The 20,329-nt window shown below is 46.8% G+C and overlaps 2 protein-coding genes across 3 annotated transcripts in view; both read left to right on the top strand.

Annotated features, from left to right (window-relative positions):
- TMEM87B (transmembrane protein 87B) overlaps window positions 1-4,573 on the top strand; it is a 57,641-nt gene extending 53,068 nt beyond the window's left edge. For both annotated transcript variants that reach the window (XM_041755391.1, XM_041755390.1), the window contains exon 19: window positions 1,029-4,573. In XM_041755391.1, coding sequence (XP_041611325.1) covers window positions 1,029-1,088 — 60 coding nt within the window. In that variant the 3' untranslated portion in view covers window positions 1,089-4,573. The remainder of the gene's footprint in view (window positions 1-1,028) is intronic.
- A 10,715-nt stretch (window positions 4,574-15,288) lies between these two features.
- Window positions 15,289-20,329, top strand: part of FBLN7 (fibulin 7) — a 52,699-nt gene continuing 47,658 nt past the window's right edge. The window contains exon 1 of the mRNA XM_041754008.1: window positions 15,289-15,403. Within this exon, the coding sequence (XP_041609942.1) occupies window positions 15,326-15,403 (78 nt within the window). The 5' untranslated portion in view covers window positions 15,289-15,325. The remainder of the gene's footprint in view (window positions 15,404-20,329) is intronic.

The following is a 20,329-nucleotide window of genomic DNA, read 5'->3' as shown; positions in this document are numbered from 1 at the left end:
GTTGGAAGACTGCACTGATTTGTCAGTAAAGTATAAAGGAGCTCGATCCTCATTTAAAACAACAGTGAGATAAACACTTGTTGGTGTGAAGGAAGGGAGAATTGTTTTATGAAGTTTCAGGACTATGATTTTCCAACATCTTATATGTTGATAAGAGTTTAGAATACTTTGAGATGGCATTTTGTCTGAATTAATGTCTTACACTTGAGCTGTTTTGCTGAGGAATTAAGTAGAGTTTCTATCTCATTTTCATTTACTAAGCAGGAGATAGGATTTAGAGGATATAAATTTGGGAAGGTTTGGGGGAGAAAAATGAGTTATGGATCATCTGGACATTGAAGGATGGCCGAAGATGGGAAGTCTGAATTGTAAGAATTAAAGAGTGGATGTAGGGAACATGACCTTACAGGAAGAAACAGTAGAGGGAAATGAGAGGTAGCTCAGGTGTGATTTAGGTGATAGCTATGGAATAGGAGAGAAACTGCAGCTCTGTAGACTTGAAGGTAAGAGGTGAGCAACCACAGCAGGTTGATCTGACAGTGGCGGGAGGTTTCAAGGAAGCTGCAGTAGACATGCACCTGACTATAAAGCAGTTGAACTTCAGGATTTAGAACTCTACAGAAAGATACACTATGAAAAATTACTTTTAAAGGGGGGCATTTAGAGGATTCATGTCATAAATAATTTTATAATTTCAAAATACATGAGTTGTATAAAGTGAGGCAGGTGCCTAGGAAATCCATGTTAACCCCCTACCTGCTTCTCACTGGTAATTCTGAACTCCAGATGTTTTCCAGCTAGCAGGATGTTCAGGTTTTCTGAACTTGTCAATGACTGTCAACCATACATCACCAGGAAGTGTGGCTTATCCAGTGTTTTTTTTCTATATCTAATAATTTCTGTATGTATCGTGGAATATATTAGTTCCCCACAAAATTGTGACTATTGAAAGATTAGGGAATTTTGTTATGTTCTGGAAGGAGCATCGACATCTGGAAGCATATCATCCCTTTTTTTTTTTTTTAAAGGAAATCATGACCAGATCTGAAATGGCAGAAAAAATGTTCTCTTCAGAAAAGATAATGTGATTGGAACCCATATAAATTAAACCTACTTAACGGTGAAAAGACTTCCTCAAGACTGAAAAAGAGCTTTGTTTTGATATAGTGCAACAAGGTTTTATTGCATTATCTTGGAAATCTGTGTATTACAACAATTCAGGTGGTAGGAGGGTTTGGTGACTATTTTAAGCTACTCTGGAATGTGAGCTTAATGTCCATCATATTGCCTGGATTTGGAAATAATCTAAGTATTATGATAAAGAAATATCCCCAGATGCCCTTAGCTAAGAGGTGGCAGGGATGTGGATTTGGGTTTTCTCTTCTCACTGGAAAATATAACAGTTCCAGATTTAAAAATATTTTTTACATAAACACTCCTACAATTCCTCAACTACCTTTAAGGTAGATGATGTGGTTCTCCTGTATGGTAAAGCAGCGTTTCCATTTCGTGGGTTTAGAGTTACTAGATGCAGTAAGAATTTTCTTTGACTTTTATACTGAAGTAATTTGAAATTAAGTAAAACTTGGTTAGCCTTAGAACATAAGCACGTTTGTATGGTTAGGTGTGTGTGTGTGTGTGTGTGTGTGTGTGTGTATACATATACATACGGGTCTGCACAAAGTCCTTGTTTGTAAATATCACCATGTACATCAAATCACAGAGCTAGGTCCTCTCTGTCTGAGCTCAGGGGAATACTAGTACACAGGAAAGAGGCCATGATGGTCACTTCCAAGGATATGCTCTGCCATTGTCCCCTCACTCAGGCTGTAAGTACACGTGCTGCTGCCGAATATGTCTGGGGGTCACTGCATGGCTCCCCAGAGCAGTTCCTCTCCAGGCGGCTGGGGGGCTCATTACCAGTGAACTTTGCAGACACTAGAACATCCTTTACATAATCTTAGCTTATCTGGTTTCATAATGAAACATATATTTACCTGCATAGTACATCTCTATTAATCTTGTAATTAATTTCTTAACCTTGAACCATGTTTTACACATCATTTTGTTACATTACATATGTAATATATGATTTGAAAATTTTTTGTTTTAATATTATTTTAGGTGCAGAACAGTCAAAACTTGAAAGGTAGTTGAATGTAGTATGATGGAAATGTGAATGTTTTGCTGCTTTCGTGACCAAAGATAAAGGGCTAGTGAACATTAAGAATAGGAATAAAAGTTAGAATCTTATATATCTTTCTTTGAAGGTGTTCTAACCTTGTGAATTGAGAATGACTTCAGAGAATTTTGATTGAGAAGCATTTAAAGTCTTAACCGGTACCAACACTTAAATATAACCATTAATTTTCATCGTGAAGCCATAAAACATTTTCTTTCAAGAGCCTACCTTTTCAATTTATTTCTCATTTACTCATGTCATAGGAGTTAACAAAAAAAATTTCTAGTAGTAATGTGCCTTGAAAGATACTTTCAAATTTATTTTCAGTAGGGAACATGGAACAGTTTGGGGCATCCTCCCTAGGAAAAGAGTGTCAGTTAGTACAGGTTCCATTCTTTCCTTCCATTTCTTCTTTTTCTTTTTTTTTAAGATTTTATTTATATATTCATAGAGACACAGAGAGAGAGAGAGAGAGGCAGAGACACAGGCAGAGGGAGAAGCAGGCTACATGCAGGGAGCCTGACATGGGACTCGATACCAGGTCTCCAGGATCACACCCTGGGCTGCAAGCGACGCTAAACCGCTAAGCCACCAGGGTTGCCCTTCCCTTCCATTTCTTCTGCAATAATAGGTCCCCACCCACTACATTTCCCAGCATTTATATCCATTCTGGTTTTGGTATGTCTTACCCTGGGCTCAGTAGTTTCAGAGCTGGAGGCAACCCTGCCTTCTCATTCCTAACATTTTTTTATCTAATCCCATTCCCAGACTTTGAGGCAGACCTCTAGCTCATCATATGGCTCCAGCTGAATTTTGAAATATAGGGTACCAGCCTTCCAGCCTGTAGGAGCTACAAATAGAGTGGAGCAGGAGTGGGGAGTTGATGGTGAGCAGAAGGGAGACTGCCTCTTGTATAACCTCAGTAGCAGGTGTGAGAACACCTTTTTCTGCAGCTGTAAAGATAAAGGATATGATGTGTATAGCTCAGCTACAGGCTGAAATGCAAACTTTTCTCATCTTCTAGAGAAAGTAGGATTCCCTCCTGATAACCTCATCAGAAATGTTGTTTTTCAAAGGGCATATGCATTATCTATCACTTTCAGTGATACTTGTGTCATCAGTTGATGTCTCTTGACCTGAATTGAGTATTCCTGTGGAGGGTCCTCTTAGCTCCCTCATATAAACAGGAGGGGTGCCCTAGGGCTGTAGCTGTAGTTCATCTGTGAAGGACGCTGGGGAGAAGTGATACCCAGGGCCACTGTACAGCTCATTATCCCAGCTTCTGCATGAAGTGTCCAGAAACTGGTCATCCGAGCTTTTGAGGCTATCAGATCAGTTTATTCTTGGGATGCCATCAAGACGGTTCTTACTCTAAATGAAGGGAACTGAGCATAAGAGTTCAGTTTTATGTATTTCTAGACAAAATGCTAAAGTGTTCTTATGCAAATCATGTTGGATTTATGTGATGTGTGGAATTTGTTTACAAGGGAATTTTCATGATTTGAATTAGATTAATGTTTAAATATCTGCTTTAAAGGATTGTTAATTTAAAAAAAAAGGATTGTTAATTTATTTCAGAAATAAGGAAAAAATAGATGAATATGTGCATTTTTTAAGACAGAGATGATACTCCTTTACTTTTCCTGTAAAGAGATCATTTAAAAATTTTTCTTATCCTATAGAGAAAACCAGCTTTTCCTCTGTGATACAGTATGTTTGCACTACTATAATGTCAAGACTGAAAGTATAAAAAATGTACATATAGATTGATTTTTCTCCTATTTTTAAAAAAAGGGGGTTTGAGGTGCCTGCCTGGCTCATTCAGTAAAACATGTGGCTTCTGAACTTGGGGTCATGAGTTCGAGCCCCATGTTGGGGGTAGAATTTACTTTAAAGAAATAAAAGGTATAAGTCCATTGCACTAAGCTATACTTAACTAGTGTAAAGTGGAGAAATGTTATGCTAGATTTAAAAATCACTGGTTTTCTTAATATATCTTTTTATGATCAACAGCATGCAATAAGCAATACAAAACCCCAAGCCTTATACTTAGAAGACAGAAGTTTAACATATTGGTTAAAGTTCTAAACATATCAAATGTATATAAGTGACAGAAGTAGGATTTTAAGGAAATGTACAATATATATAGAAGCTCAGTACTGCATTAAGAAACTTCTCTAGAACTAGGAAATCATTCATGTATTTGAGGAGAAAACGTAGGGGTTTGAGAAGTTATATTTTTCTATTTAAACGGGTTAAATTATTGTATAATTTGGAAGAAGTTGCTTTGAATGTAGGACAAAACTTTTGAATATTTTTGTTTGAAAAGTTGATGTATTTTTGTGCCTTAATATTTGTTCTGACTTTTAATAAAATGCTTTCAGAAATTCTGGATGATTGATTCTAATATCTTTTAGTGCTAGATTATATACAGCTGCCGGAAATGTAGACCCAAGTAGATGGCAGGCCATAAACAAAAATCTTAAAAAAGAAGATGCAAGTAATTAACAGATACAGAAAAGTGTTCAACCTCAGTAGTGAACAAGGAAATCCAAAATATGGGGCGCCTAGGTGGTCAGTCGGTTAAATGTCCAACTCTTGGTTTTGGCTCAGGTCATGATCTCAGTCAGGGTCATGAGATCAAGCCCCGAGTTGGGCTTTGCGCTTAGCAGGGAATCCACTTGAGAGTCCTTTTCTCCCCCTGTCCCTCGGCTCCTCCCACCACTTGTGTTCTCTCTCTCTCTCTCAATAAATATATAAAATCTTTTTTTTTTTTTCAATGCAAAATACAAGAGGGGAATTTTAAAAATTAAATTAACAGGTTTATACTAACACATTTGTAAAATCCATTTGCATGCAAAGTCTGATGGAATGAAAACACTCATTAATGATAGTAATGTGCTTGATTCAGTCTTTGTGAAATGAAGTTCAACAATGTGTCTATAACCTTTGATTGCTGCCAATTCTGGTGATGTTTTAAAAAATGATTCAAACTAGAATAATGATTCTACATAAAAATGTTTATTATAACATTACTTACAGTAGAATTAGAAACCAACTAAATGTCAACAATAGAATAGTAAGTGAATTATTGTCTAGCCAGCTAGTTTATGGGATATTACAACCATTAAATTATGAAGCATTCATAATAACATAGAAAATACAAGAAATAAGGCACAGAGTCACTGTTGTGAACTCCTGTCCGTGAAAACACAAAGTAGAGAAAGGATTGAGTGGAAATGGTTAATGTTTAGATTGAGTTAAGCTGTGGTCACAATGTGATTCAACATCTCAGAAGGTTAAGACAAAAAGTTTATTTCTTCCTTATGTAACAGTTCTGGGATGGTATAGAGGTGGGCAGGGTAACCTACCTCCCCACATCCCTCAGGGACCCAAAGTTTCTTTCTGTCTTGTGGGCCCCCTAGTTCCTAGAGACTATCATCTACATGTAGCCACAGAAGGAGAAAGGACAGCCTCAAGTTTTGTGGAGCAAAGCCCGGCAGTGGTGTTCATTACTTCTAAGCATATTCCATGGGCAGACAGTCACGTGGCCACACTAACTGTCAGTCATCTGGGCAATAAGAGCCATGCTATTTTACCCTATGAAGGAGAGGATGGATTTGGGGGACAGCTAGTGGCTTCTGCCACAGATTATTTGGGTGCAGTGGACAAGGGAGACAAAAACTTCTATTTTCGAAGGTAAAATATGGAGAAATAAATATCTAAAAAGTGATAGTCCAAAAGTGCATGGTCTCAGAACACAATCCATTAATAAATAAAATCCATCCTGCCCCAAGTAGATGGAACATGGAGAACATTCTTAGAAATTCTCCCAGCTTTGGGAGTGGCCAAGATGGGTATTCCCACGAGGGAAAGGAAGCTTGTTGTAATAACAACACTGATAGTTTAGAAAGGTTGGGAATGCTCACAGAGTGGCCGACTCTGCTAACCATTGTAGTTTCTGTAGCCAGTGAGGTGTAGGTATAGCCAGTGAGTTTATAAATGAGAAAAAAGGATTCAGCATGACTAAATAACTTGCCCAAAGTCACCCTTCTGACAAATGGAAAGCTAGTATAATACTGATGGGAAGCACCCTTGAAAGATTTCTACAAAATTCTGGGCAGAGAGGAGACATGGTTGCTTGTTAGAGGATTAAGTTCGTGTATCTAAAGTGCTTGGTACTCAAGGCTTCACAACACAGTGAAGTTTAAAAAAAAAAAATGCATCAGCGATTGTCTGGGAGGCTGCTGAGACCTATCTGAAATCAACTCCTCCATATGAAATTCACATTCTAAGATTTATTTACATATGTTGCGATGGAAGTCTCACAGGACAAGTTATGCCCCTTAAGTAATAGTGGATTTACAGCTAAATTCCTGTTAACATAAGCTGGTATGGTACTGAATTCAGATGTAAATAATTTTGACAGTATATTCTTTAAATCATGGTGGAAAAGTAATAAGAAACTGCAAAGGAAGTTTATGTACAGGAAAACTTAAAAGCTATCCAGCAGATGGTGCCAAAGTAGTTTCTCTGAAGAGTTCTGACCTCTAATTCTTGCCTTTAAAATTTTCTTTAATTTACTTACCAAAGGCCACTAAACAAACATAGAAGTGAAATTTTAAAAAAAAAATTTTTTTTGAAAAAGTTACCATTTTGGTGCACTTCCTGTTCTCTCAGAATTAGAACTTGGAAGCTGGACCGGGCCTCTGAGATCATTTACAGGTGAGAAAATGGGGAGCCAGCAAATCTTCTTTGGCTCCAGATCCCTCAGGCTAAAATTGAAACCTGTATCCTCTACTTGGTTTTCTGACCTCTGGATCCTTGGGGTGAGAGGGAGTCTAGTGCCATGGGAGGGATGAACTGCATATCAAAACTTGAAATACCGTTGATAAGGCTTTGGTTATCCCTTGCTACATCATTTTATATGACTGCTGTCTTTCATTCTAGCCTCCAAACTGTGTCGCTACGATAAAAACTGTCATTCGGATTCTCTACAGCTTAATTTGGTGCATAGTCGAGTCCAGAGAGTTACTGCCAGTGTCTACTTTATTTTTAGCATCACCGAAAAGAAAATATTCCATAAACTTTATCTTTCCTTTTATTAAAAAAGTAAGTTTGGCCATTAATGTACCTGCTTCCAAAGAATTATTAGACATTTCTGTTAAGGGAATGAACAAGCTGCCCTTTCACTATGAAATTTTACATCTTTTTTTTTTTTTTTAATTTTTATTTAAGAAGGAGAGCATGAGCCAGAGCAGGGGGAAAGACAGAGGGAGGAGAAGCAGAAGCAGCGCCTCTGCCCCACTGAACAGGGAGCCCCATGTGGAGTTCGATCCCAGAACCCTAGGATCATGACCTGAGAGCCCTTTGGGGGTTTACTTTTTAAAAAATGAATTGTAGGGGTTCCTGGGTGGCTCAGTGGGTTAAGCCAGGTCATGGTCTCATTCAGGCTCCCTGCTCAGTGAAGAGTCTGCTACTCTCTCCCTTTGCCCTTCCCCTGAGTCATGCCTGTCACTCTCTCTCTGAAATAAATAAAATCTTTTTTTTTAAAGATTTTTTATTTATTTACTCATGAGAGACAGAGAGAGAGAGAGAGAGGCAGGCAGAGACACAGGCAGAGGGAGAAGCAAGCTCCATGCAGGGAGCCTGATGCGGGACTCGATCCCGGGACTCCAGGATCACGCCTTGGGCTGAAGGCAGGCACTAAACCGCTAAGCCACCCAGGGATCCCAATAAAATCTTTTTAATTAAAAATAGATAAATAGTTGTATTATTGTAAAATGCATTTGTGGATGTCAAGTTCTGATTATGGAGAAGTATCTTCTACTGGGCCAAACTTCCCTACACATAACAACTCTAGACAAAACTTAAATGAGAACTACATGAAGACATTGAAGACACACAAACAAGAGGCATAGGAAGGGACTCAACATTGGGGAAGCAAACTGCACTGGGTGATTTCTGCCCCCCCCCCTTTTTTTTTTTGCTTTTACTCTGATAGCAGGCTACAGTTCTTGCTAGGTATAGAGATTAAACCCAGATACAAACCCTGATCTTTGGGATGCCTGGGTGGCTCAGCGGTTGAGTGGCTGCATTCTGCTCAGGGCATGGTCTGGGGATCCAGGATCGAGTCCATGTCGGGCTTCCAACGAGGAGCCTGCTTCTCCCTCTGCCTATGTCACTGCCTCTGTGTGTGTGTGTGTCTCATAAAAAAATAAATAAATCTTAAAAACAACAACAACAACAACAACCCTGATCTTTTCCTTGCTGAATTGGAAGAAGACAGAGGTTAGAAGAACAGCAGCTGGAAAGTAAGATAATTACTGAAAGAGAGAAACACAGAGAAGGTAAGCACCATATTCTGTGTATAAACCTCCCAAATCACTGGCTCACCCTGTATGATGCATGTATGGGACAGACTCCAGGCAACCTATCCAAAGCTAAGAAAGTAGAACTGGAGATTTCTGCTAACATAGGAGATAAAGTTTGACTTGACCCCAAGCAGTAAACCCCCTGCTTAAGAGAATGATGTGGGAGTGACATCAAAGATAATGAGGGACTAAGGACTTCTGGGAGTTTGTCCCTTCATAAAAACAATGAAAAATTCATAAAAACTTTCAGGACTAACTTTCAGAACTCTGGAAATTAACCAGTCTTGCAACAACCTAAGGAATATTTACTCAAGAAAAAAATGCCTGAATTTCAGGAGGAACACCAAGCTTTCCTTCCATCTCTCCTATTCCCCTGCTTTGTTCCCCAGCTCAGTAGTGGCCTTCAAAATTAAGGGCCCACACACCCAGTACTGCAAGGAGCAGAATGGAGCCAGAGATATTTCAAAATCTCATTACCAAAGAATTGGTGTTCATTGATGGGTCTAGTTCCTTGGAATTCACTGCTAGAAAGGCTTGTCTTCATTTGACCTGGACCAGAGCTTGCCCAGTGTTAAAAGGTTTTTTCTTGGGGGTGTTTGTTAAAAAACATTTGCAGTCAAGTGTTTTAATGTTGTAGCTGCCCAAGGCAACAAATAACAATGGGAGCAAATAATAGACTAACCAAAAGCCTCAAAAAGTAAAACTAAAGAGAAAAACTCCAATGCATTTCTGAGAATCCTAAAGGCCACGTGCACATGTAGGGCTCTGCACAGCACAGTATAAGCAGAAAGTGAAGGCCAACACAGAGTTGTCAACCGGCTGTCTGAGCATTGAAGATGTGTCTCACCATCCAAGACCGGGAGATTTGTTGGTTCCAAGAATTTAAGGAAAATTCTGTCCAAGGATTAGCTGACCACCAGATAACTGAGTGGAGACTTCAGTGGCCATGTATTACAAAAGATACGGATGTTACAGAATTAGTTCAGAGAAGTCACTAAACAAACATTACAAAAAGCAGGAACAACAAAAAACCCTGGGGAGAGGGAAAAATCTGATTTCCAGAGTCGCTACCTTATTTAAAATGTCCAGTTTTCACCAAAAAATGACAAAAGCAAAGAAACAAGGGTGGGAAAAAAAGCAATCTATGTAAAATGCTCTTTTTTTTTTTTTAAGATTTTTTTTTTTGGTTATTTATTTATTCATGAGAAACGCACAGAGAGGCAGAGACACGGGCAGAGGGAGAAGCCAGCTCCATGCAAGGAGCCCGATGCGGGACTGGATCCTGGGACTCTGGAATCAAACCCTGAGCCAAAAGCAGACACTCAACCACTAAGCCACCTAGGAATCCTTATATAAAATGTTCTTGAGTGGCTCCTTATGTGGCTCAGTTGGTTAAGTGTCTGCCTTTGGCTCAGGTCATGATCCCAGGGTCCTCCTTCGTCTCCCTCTCCCTGCCACTCCTCTTGCTTGTGTTCTCTCTCTCCCTGTCAAATGAATAAATAAAAACCTTTAAATATATATATATAAAATGTTCTTGAGAAAGACCAGATGTTGCACTTACTAGACAAGCACTCTAAGTCAGCTATTTTAAATATGTTCAATGACCTAAAGGAAACCATATCAAAAGAACTAAATAAAGTATGAGAATAACAGCTCACCAAATACAGAATATCAGTACAGAAATAACAATTATAAAAATGAGCCAAATGGGGCACTGGGTGGCTCAGTCAGTTAAGCATCTGTCTTCAGTTCAGGTCATGACTGTGGGGTCCTGGGATTAAGCCCCACATCGGGCTCCCTGCTCAGCCAGGAGCCTGCTTCTCCTCTGCCTCTGCCCCTCCCCTGCTTGTGTTCTTTCTCTAATAAATAAATAAAATCTTTTTAAAAAATAGCCAAATAGAAAGTAAATAGAAACACTTTTCTGTTGAGAAGTACAGTAACTTTCATTGAGAAATGAAAAATTTACTAGAGGCTCAATAGCAGTTTTAAGCAGGCAGAGTAAAGAATCCGTGAACTTGAATATAGGTCAATTGAGATTTTTCAGTCTGGGGAAGAGCAAGTAAATAGAAAAAAAAAAAAAAATGAACAGAGCCTCAGAGGCCTGTGGATTATCATCAAACATATCAATATATGCACAATGGAAAAATCTGAAAGAGAAAAGAGTAGGAAAGAGGGAGAAAGAATATTTGAAGAAATAAAAGCTGAAAACTCCCCAGTTTGGTAAAAAACAACAACAACAAAACATTAATTTATGCATCCAGGAAGATCAACAAACTCCATGTGGTATAAACTCATACAGATCCATACTGAAATATATCATAAACTGTCAAAAGATACAGAATTTTGAAAGCAACACGAGAGAAGCGACTGATCACATACAAAGGATACTCAATATGATTAAAAGCTGTTTTTTCTTCAGAAAACATGGGGGCAGGAAGGCAATGGATGACATATCCGAAGTACTGAAAGGAAAAAACAACAACAACAAGACTCTGTCAACCAAAAATTCAATATTCAGGCAAACTACCCATCAGAAATGAAGGAAAAATAAAGACACTCCCAGAGAAAGAAAACCAGAATTCTTTGCTAGCAGTCCTGCCCTACAAGAAATACTAAAGAGAGACCTTCAGGCTGAAATGAAATAACACTAAACAATAACTTGAATACACATGAAGCCATCAGTGGTACCAGTAAAGGTAATTATGTAGGTAATTACAAAGGAAGGTATAAATGTATTTTTGGTTTGTAACCCCTCTCTGTGTCATCATTTCAAAGAACAAACTTTTGGCTCACTTCCTTGATGTAGTTCACACAGGACTATGCCCCAAGTTGACACTGAAAATAAGATTTGTGTAATGAGTGAGCTGACTAGATCACCCCCCACCTCTGTCCCTACCATGTTACCCTGGGTCAGGCTAACATTCTGGGCCTTGTTCCTAGGATCCTTTGTAGGTGTTTGGTGGGGGCTGATGACATTTGCAATCACAGCTGTAGGGTGAATGTGGGCACTGGGAACAGGAGTTTAAAGCAGCCTGAATGAGCCAACAGGCAAAATAAGCATATGAATCCTCATAGGGTAAACAACATGGTGTGGAACACCACAGGGGACCCAGAGAACCCTACAGGACTGCTTTGGAATGGTTGTTGCAGGCTGGGTGCTGCTTCTGATTGGGTGTTAAGCAGAATTCTACAGCAAATCTTCCTGCCTCATTTTGCATTTCCACATTACACAAGGAGCACAGTTGTATCAGCAAAAGCACTGATCCACGAGATGGTCATTGATTCTGTCAAAAAACTTTATTAAGGACTTTATTTATTCATCAGAGAGAGGCAGAGAGAGAGGCAGAATCACAGGCAGAGGGAGAAGCAGGCTCCGTGCAGGAAGCCTGATGTGGGACTGGATCCCGGCTCTCCAGGATCAGACCCTGGGCTGAAGGCGGCGCTAAACCGCTGAGCCACCAGGGCTGCCCTGATTCTGTTAAAAAACTTTAAAAATATTTTATTTTTCTTTTTTTTTTAAGATTTTATTTATTCATTCATGAGAGACAGAGGGAAAGAGAGAGAGGCAGAGACACAGGCAGAAGGAGAAGCAGGCTCCATGCAGGGAGCCTGATGTGGGACTCGATCCCGGGTCTTCAGAATCACACCCTGGGCTGAAGGCGGCACTAAACCGCTGAGCCACCCAGACTGCCCTAAAAATATTTTCTTTAGATGTATAGACCCTCCACCACCACCACCAATCCCTGACATCCTGGAATATTCTCTTAAAAACTAAAGATAGAAGAAACAGAAGAACTAATATAGAGGACAGACCCAATTCGTTTTAAGTCAAAGGTTGGTTTTTGGAGCCCTGAATAACTTGGCTTATTTTCAGTCTGCTTTCAGACAGCCCTAACAGGTCCTGGGCTGCAGGGGGGCTGCCTTGACCACTGCAGGTCCAGAGGGATTGAGGACAGAGAGAAGAGGCAGTACTGCTGGGGCAGTAGGACCTTAGAAGTTTAATTCAGAGCAGACACCAGAGCTCCAAGTGGAAAGGCTGCCATAGGACCAGGGCAACAAACAAACCAGTAGATAGGGGAATAAAATCCCTGTTGAAATTTAGAAATGCTGGGGATCCCTGGGTGGCGCAGCAGTTTAGCGCCTGCCTTTGGCCCAGGGCGTGATCCTGGGGACCCGGGATCGAGTCCCACTTTGGGCTCCCGGTGCATGGAGCCTGCTTCTCCCTCTGCCTATGTCTCTGCCTCTCTCTCTCTCTCTTTCTCTCTCTGTGTGACTATCATAAATAAATAAAAATTAAAAAAAAAAGAAATTTAGAAATGCTTAAAAAATATAAAAAGAAAGAAAAGGAAGGGAGAGAGGGACAAAGGAAGGAAGGAAGGAAGGAAAGGAAAAAGATGAGACAAATTCTATAACTAAAATTCCTGAAATCCTCTGCTCATGTACTTAAGTGAAATGTGGTGAGGTGGAAGGTGGTAGCCTTTGCTGGAAACAGCACAGCTCTGGAGGGAGCCTGAGTCTGGGGTTTACATACCTTGGGCAAGTCATTCAATCATGCCCAGATTCAGCTTCATGAATGCACAGAGAGGGCAAGAGAGGAAAACAGAAGCTTCCTCAGATCTGCCAAAGTCTGGTTCCCAGTGCGCAGCCAGAAGATGGCCAAGAAGTCTGGGCCCTCCAAGGGAGGTCACCACGTAAACACAAGGTGGGATAAAACACCTTGTGTTAAACATGGAACCAAATCTTTCACTAGTGGGAGGGAGAGAGAAGGGCAAATGAAAGGGGATGGGGAGGGGGGGGGCGCACTGGCTTTGGCATCAAGAGCAAAAGACAGAATGAGGCAGAAAACCATAATTTCCACAGGCTTCCTGGGACTGAGCCACTGCTGCCCAGTCCCTGCACTTGGACAGGGAGAAGCAATGTTTCCTGGGTCTCCAGGAATGCAGAATAAGATTACACGGCGCTGCTCTGCGTCCTGCGACAGGAGGTGGAGGGAGAAGCACAGGCGAATTTCCTGGATAACGAGTGCTCAGGTGGCCAGCCCACACCACACCCTCACTTTTCCAGGGACTCCAACTTCCCCTGCTGCCTTCCAGCGGAACTCTTGGTCTGACATGACGGTCTTCTGAGCTCCGGTCCTTGAGCTCTGAGTGGGCTCTGCTAAGTGAAATGCGGGGAGGAAAAACTGGCCAGACCTGGTGTGCACCATAAACATCTGCAGTGGGGGCGCCCGGGGGGCTCAGCGGCTGAGCATCTGCCTTTGGTCCAGGGCGTGATCCCGGACTTCTGGGATCGAGTCCCGCATCGGGCTCCCTGCGAGGAGCCTGCTTCTGCCTCCGCCTGTGCCTCCGCCTTCTCTCTGTGTTTCTCATGAATAAATAAATAAAATATTTTAAAAAATAAAAATAAACATCTGCAGTGTGGCCTCCCGCAAACATTCCTCCGGGAAGAACTTGATAGTGTTTTCCAGGAGCTGGGGGCTGAGGCCGTCCGGTGCCTCCCGCCGCCCCGGGGCGGTGCCCTCCCCGGAGGGTTTCGCACCGACTTCAGCGGAGCCTCGGGAGCCCCCGCGCCCCCGCGCCCCCCGCGACGGCAGCCCAGGTGCCCCCACGACGGCAGCCCAGGTGCCCCCACGACGGCAGCCCAGGTGCTCCCGGGACGGCAGCCCAGGTGCCCCCACGACGGCAGCCCAGGTGCTCCCGGGACGGCAGCCCAGGTGCCCCCACGACCGCAGCCCAGGTGCCCCCACGGCCGCAGCCCAGGTGCCCCGCGACCGCAGCCCAGGTGCCCCGCGACGGCAGCCCAGGTGCCCCCACGACGGCAGCCCAGGTGCCCCCGCGACCGCAGCCCAGGTGCCCCCACGACCGCAGCCCAGGTGCCCCGCGACGGCAGCCCAGGTGCTCCGCGACGGCAGCCCAGGTGCCCCCACGACGGCAGCCCAGGTGCCCCGCGACGGCAGCCCAGGTGCCCCCGGGACCGCAGCCCAGGTGCCCCGCGACCGCAGCCCAGGTGCTCCGCGACGGCAGCCCAGGTGCCCCCGCGACGGCAGCCCAGGTGCCCCCACGACGGCAGCCCAGGTGCCCCCGGGACGGCAGCCCAGGTGCCCCACGACGGCAGCCCAGGTGCCCCCACGACGGCAGCCCAGGTGCCCCCGGGACGGCAGCCCAGGTGCCCCACGACGGCAGCCCAGGTGCCCCCGGGACGGCAGCCCAGGTGCCCCACGACGGCAGCCCAGGTGCCCCGCGACCGCAGCCCAGGTGCCCCGCGACCGCAGCCCAGGTGCCCCCGCGACGGCAGCCCAGGTGCCCCACGACGGCAGCCCAGGTGCCCCGCGACCGCAGCCCAGGTGCCCCGCGGCCGGGCGGTCGGGTCCCCTGCGGAGCGGGCCGCGCGCCCACGTCTCCCTGTCGGCCCGGCCGCCCTGCCCGCGAGGCCCTCCGGACCGATGCCCGGTTCCTCGGCGCGGCGCCCGGCCTCCTCGGGGAGCAGCGCGGGCTGGGCGCGCTCCCAGGCGCATTCCTGGCCGGGCCGCCCCCCTCCCCCTCCCCCTCCCCCTCCCTCCCCCCCTCCCTCCCGTCCCCTCCCCGGCCCCGGGGCTGGCGCCTCCCCGCCTGGCCGCGCGGGCTCGTGCGGGCGGCTGCGGACGCACCTGGACCCGGCTCGGCGCCCGCGCTCCCCCCGCCCGCGCTCCCCCCGCCCCGGCCCGGCCCGGCCCGGCCCGGCCCCGGCCCCGCGGCGTCTCCCCGGCCCGGCGAGCGGCTCCCCCGGCAAGATGGTGCCCGGCCGCCCCCGCGCGCTCCTGCTGCTGCTGCTGCTGCTGCTCGCCAGCCCCGCGTCGCGGGCTTCCCAGGTCGGTGCCCGCCGCTCACCTGGGCCGGCGGCTCTCGGGGGCCCCCTCGCGTCCCCGGGGAGGGCCCCGCCTCGGGCCGCGGCTGCGGGGCGGGCGCCCCGGGATGCCCCGACGTGCGGCTCTGCCGGGCCGGGGGCTCCCGGCCACCCGCTGGTCGGCGGTGTCCCCGGCCTCCCGCCCCCACATTCCGGTTCCCAACCGAAGCCTCGCTCGCAGCACCGCCGACCCGCCTAGGCGCGCGGCCTCGGGGGCTCGGAGCCGCCGCGTCCCCGTGGCTCAGCGACCCGAGCGCGGGGCCGCCTCTCCCTTCCCACCCGGCGGGCGCCGCGCCGCCTCTTCCCTCCTTGCCGCTCGGGATCTCTGCACTTGGCCACCGTCGCTCTCACTAACCGGTAAGAACCGGTGGTTAAAGGGAAGATAAGAAAGCAGATGAACACGGCGTCCTCCGCGGCGGACCGCGGAACCCGAATTGCTGAATTCCGCGCCAGCAACCGCCGGCCGCGCTCGGGCCGCGGGAGCCCCCCCCGGAGCACACCCCCCCGGAGCACCCCCCCCGGGAGCACCCCCCTGGGAGCACCCCCACCCCGGGAGCACCCCCCTGGGAGCACCCCCCCGGGAGCACCCCCCGGAGGACCCCACCCTGGGAGCATCCCCCCTGGGAGCACCCCCCTGGAGCACCCCCCCGGGAGCACCCCCACCCTGGGAGCATCCCCCCTGGGAGCACCCCCACCCTGGGAACATCCCCCCTGGGAGCACCCCCACCCTGGGGGCATCCCCCTGGGAGCACCCCCCTGGAGCACCCCCCCGGGAGCACCCCCACCCTGGGAGCATCCCCCCTGGCAGCACCCCCACCCTGGGAGCATCCCCCCTGGGAGCACCCCCACCCTGGGAGCATCCCCCCTGGGAGCATCCCCCTGGGAGCACCCCCCTGGAGCACCCCCCTGGGAGCACCCTCCCGGGAGCCCCCCACCCCCCGCCCCGGCCCCGGCCCGTGGCGGGCGTCCGGGCAGTTACAGTAACGGGGGCCGCAGCAAAGCCTGCACGCGCCTACCGCCTACTGAAAGCCTGATGACTGCCCGGCTCTTTGCTAACCATCTTCCAAGCTCTTAATTCTCAGCCCTGTGCGGTGCGGACCACTGTCGGTCATCCCCATTTTGCAGAGGGGGGTACCTAAGGCCCAGGGAGACTGTGACTTAAGGTCCCACAGCCAAGAAGGAGTAGAGGAAATTCAGTCGGTCTCCTTGGGTTCCAAACCTTTCTCCTTTCCCATCGACACGCCTTTACTGTCTAAATTCCTGAACCAGGCAGGCACCCTCTTGGTCACCTGGGAGTCCCTGGGGTGCGGGAAGGGATTCCAGGCCGGGAGACTGCAGTTCAGACCAGAGGTGGGTAGTGGAAGTGCACAAGTGGCAGTTGATGGGGAAGGGGGCACAGCTGGCAAAGCGTCACACCCTTGGTTTCTGCTCAGGTAGCCATCTCAGGGTCTTGATCTCAGGGCGGTGAGATCAGCCTCGGGTGAGTCTCCTGCTCAGCACTGAGTCTGCTTAAGATTCTCTCTCCTTCTCCCTCTGCCCCTCCTCCCTTGCACACAGGTGCATGCTGTCTCGCAAATCTTTTTTTTTTTTTTAATTTTTATTTATTTATGATAGTCACACAGAGAGAGAGAGAGAGGCAGAGACATAACAGAGGGAGCCCGACATGGGACTCGATCCCAGGTCTCCAGGATCGCGCCCTGGGCCAAGGCAGGCGCTAAACCGCTGTGCCACCCAGGGTTCCCAAATCTTTTTATTTTTTTTATTTTTTTTATTTTTATTTATTTATGATAGTCACAGAGAGAGAGAGAGAGGGGGGGGCAGAGACACAGGCAGAGGGAGAAGCAGGCTCCATGCACTGGGAGCCCGATGTGGGATTTGATCCGGGGTCTCCAGGATCGCGCCCTGGGCCAAAGGCAGGCGCCAAACCGCTGCGCCACCCAGGGATCCCAGGTTCCCAAATCTTTAAAAAAAAAGCAGGCAACTGCAGGAAGCCACTCGGCAACCAGGCAGCAGAGGCTAGTTCAAGGCCACAGTGGACCCACCAAGAGAGCAAAGTTTCTCCCACCCACTTTGCAGAATACAAAACAGAACAAAACATCAGGCCCAGAGCGGAAGGCCAGAAGCATAGGTGGGCGCATCCAGTCCCAGCCGTCAGAGGATGGACAGGATGCACAAGGAGATGCTGAGGCACCTGCTCTGCCGCGGTCTCACCTTCTGGGGCCTTTTTAGGTAATCTCCAGATTACCGTAAAACAGGTGAGACCCTGGCAGTTCTCAGATGTCTGTGGCTATACAGAGGCAGAAGAGTGAGCCCTCTCAGGCTCTGGTCCTGGGGGATCTGGGTCCAATCCCTGCCTCCCTGGGCTTTGTGAGGGGGAAATCAGGAGCAAAAGGGATTGTCCAGAGAAGCATGGTTTAAAAATGCTAGTGAAACTGTCCTTCACACAAAGTCTTTGTGTTTGAGGGGTCTCTGCTCCCAACCCCTGCCTGGGGGAGCCTGACAGGTAAACCATAAAGAAGGCCCCAGGAACTCTCCTTACCTGGCTTCTTCTCATCTCTTGGTCCTGCTCAAATAAGCAGAGGCCTTCCCAACACCATGCTAAATGGATCTCCTCCTTGCCTTTGTGCTTCCTATTGTAGTCCTATGAAGGGCTCTGGAATAAGACTGATCACGTTGGTAGTGGTTCCTTTTGGTAGATTTTGAGGGTTTTTTGTTTGTTTGTTTTTGTTTTTACATTTTGAGTTTATTGTCTGTCTTCACTACAGGCCTCAGGTCTAGGGATCATATCTGGGATTTTTAACCAGGGACCACACATCGCAGGAGTTCAGCAGAATGAATGGAGTATAGTCACACTGGTGCTGCTCTGAGCAGGACCAAGCTGGGCAGCCTCTGGGTAAACCTTAGCTGCACATCAGGTCACCTGGGAAGCTTCTAGAAATCTCAGTGCCAGCCACATCCCAGAAAATCTGCTTCAACTTGTCTGGGCCGGGGGTCAGGCATCAGGATTTTTAAAAAATTGTCCCTAGTGATTTTAATCAAGCACATGTATGAGACCCAGTGAAACCTGGTCTTTCTGAGTTAAAAGTGGCAGACCTAGGAGAGGGCCAAGAGCAGGGGAGTTCAGAGTGGGCAAAGGATTGGACTCAGGAGGACCCAAGGTGATATAGCATCCCTGGAGCTGACTTGATCTGAACACAGTCTGACTCTGGGGCTCTTGGACCCGACAATAAGACCTGCCGGCTGGTGGAGACTCAGCTCATGTCTGGAGAATGAATGGCACCCATGGGACTATGTGCTGCCACACAGGAGATGGACAGGGTACATGACCATGCTTGCTGGCAGTGCTGCACAGTGCTGTCCGGGCAGGGTTCCTCTGTTTCCCAGGAAATGTGCTTACTTTGTTCTGTCAGGTGAAAACCCACAGGAAATACAATGGGTGTGTGTTTGTGAGTATGTGTGTGCATATCTGTGTGCCCGTGAAGACATACATGTCTGTGTGAAGGAGCGGTTGTGTTTACTGTGGCCTGTGTATGTGCATGCATATCTATGTGTGTCTTTGTGTGAGTATGAGTGAGTGTGTGTGTATGTGTGTGTGTGTGTGTGTTACCGGGTAAGGGGAGGCTGATGTCTACAAGGGTCTGGAGCAGTGATCTCTTGGGGATGGACAGTATCATCCCCTCTCCTGTGGCCCTCCATGGCTTTCCACTTCTGTCCCTCTTGTCAGCACACCTGACTTGAGTCACTTTGAAGGGTTTTTGTGATTAGCTGGATGGGAGCAGGTGGTCATGGGGAGGGACGGCAGGCTTAGCAATGTGGGGATCCCACAAGTGGGGGCCCTATCTTAAAACTGCTACATACTCTGTGGTCTTTCCACTGGAAGAGAAACAGTTCTGTTGGGGGAGACAGGAACGGAAAATGTGTAACAAACCCCTGCACCTCTTGTCCCCACAACAGCCCTAGGTGAACAAGGAGGGCAGGGTCTCAGCATCCTTCTTGCCTATGGGGTTATTCAGAAGGCTTCCCCTTCCCGAAAACTTCTTGTGAACAGATGTCACAGGGTTCCTAGTTCCACTGTTAGAAGTTCATTCTTTTGGTTACGGTCTCCCATTTAGTTTTTACAGTTTAATGCAAAAAAAAGTTTTTGGTATACATTTCCATGATTTTTTTTCCATGAAACTATATTCCATATGTGGTAACCCCCACCACAGTCGGGATACTGTTCCACTACCCCAGAACCAGTCTGTCCTTCATCACTGTATAGTTTTGTCTTCTCCACAATGTCCTGTAAATGGAATCAACAAATGCATAGCCTTTTGAGTCTGGCTTTTTAAAATTTAGCATAATGCATTTAAGATTCTTCTGTGTTGTTCTGGGTCTGCATAGTTGTTTTTACTAATACTATGACTGAGTCATATCCCGTTGTGCAGATGTACCACAGTCTGTGCGTCGGTTCACCCACTGAACTGAATGACACCTATGGTGTCATTTCGACTTTTGGCAATTATGAATGGAGCTGCTATTATAAATGATTCCCAAGAGAAATACTCATTTCTCTTGGGCAAATATGTGGGAGTGAGATTGTAGGGTCATATGGCAAATGTATCATTAACTTTGTAAGAAACTATCAAACTGTATTCCATTTTAGTTGTATCATTTTACATTCCTACCAGCAATGTATAAAAAGACACTGTCATCCTCACCACTTAATATTGTCAAGTTGGTTAGTTTGTTTCCAAGTCATTCTGATAGGTATGCAGTGGCGTCTCACTGTGGGTTTTATTTCCATTTCCCCAATGACTATAATATTGAAAATCTTTTCATGTCTTTATTTGCCATGAGTAGTCTACAGGTAAAGTGTCTGCCTATTTTAAAAATGAATTAATTTCTTATG

The sequence above is a fragment of the Vulpes lagopus genome, chromosome 5 (assembly GCF_018345385.1).
Source record: "Vulpes lagopus strain Blue_001 chromosome 5, ASM1834538v1, whole genome shotgun sequence".
In the NCBI taxonomy this organism is placed as follows: Eukaryota; Metazoa; Chordata; class Mammalia; order Carnivora; family Canidae; genus Vulpes; species Vulpes lagopus.
This window is presented reverse-complemented; position numbering and strand designations above follow the sequence as displayed.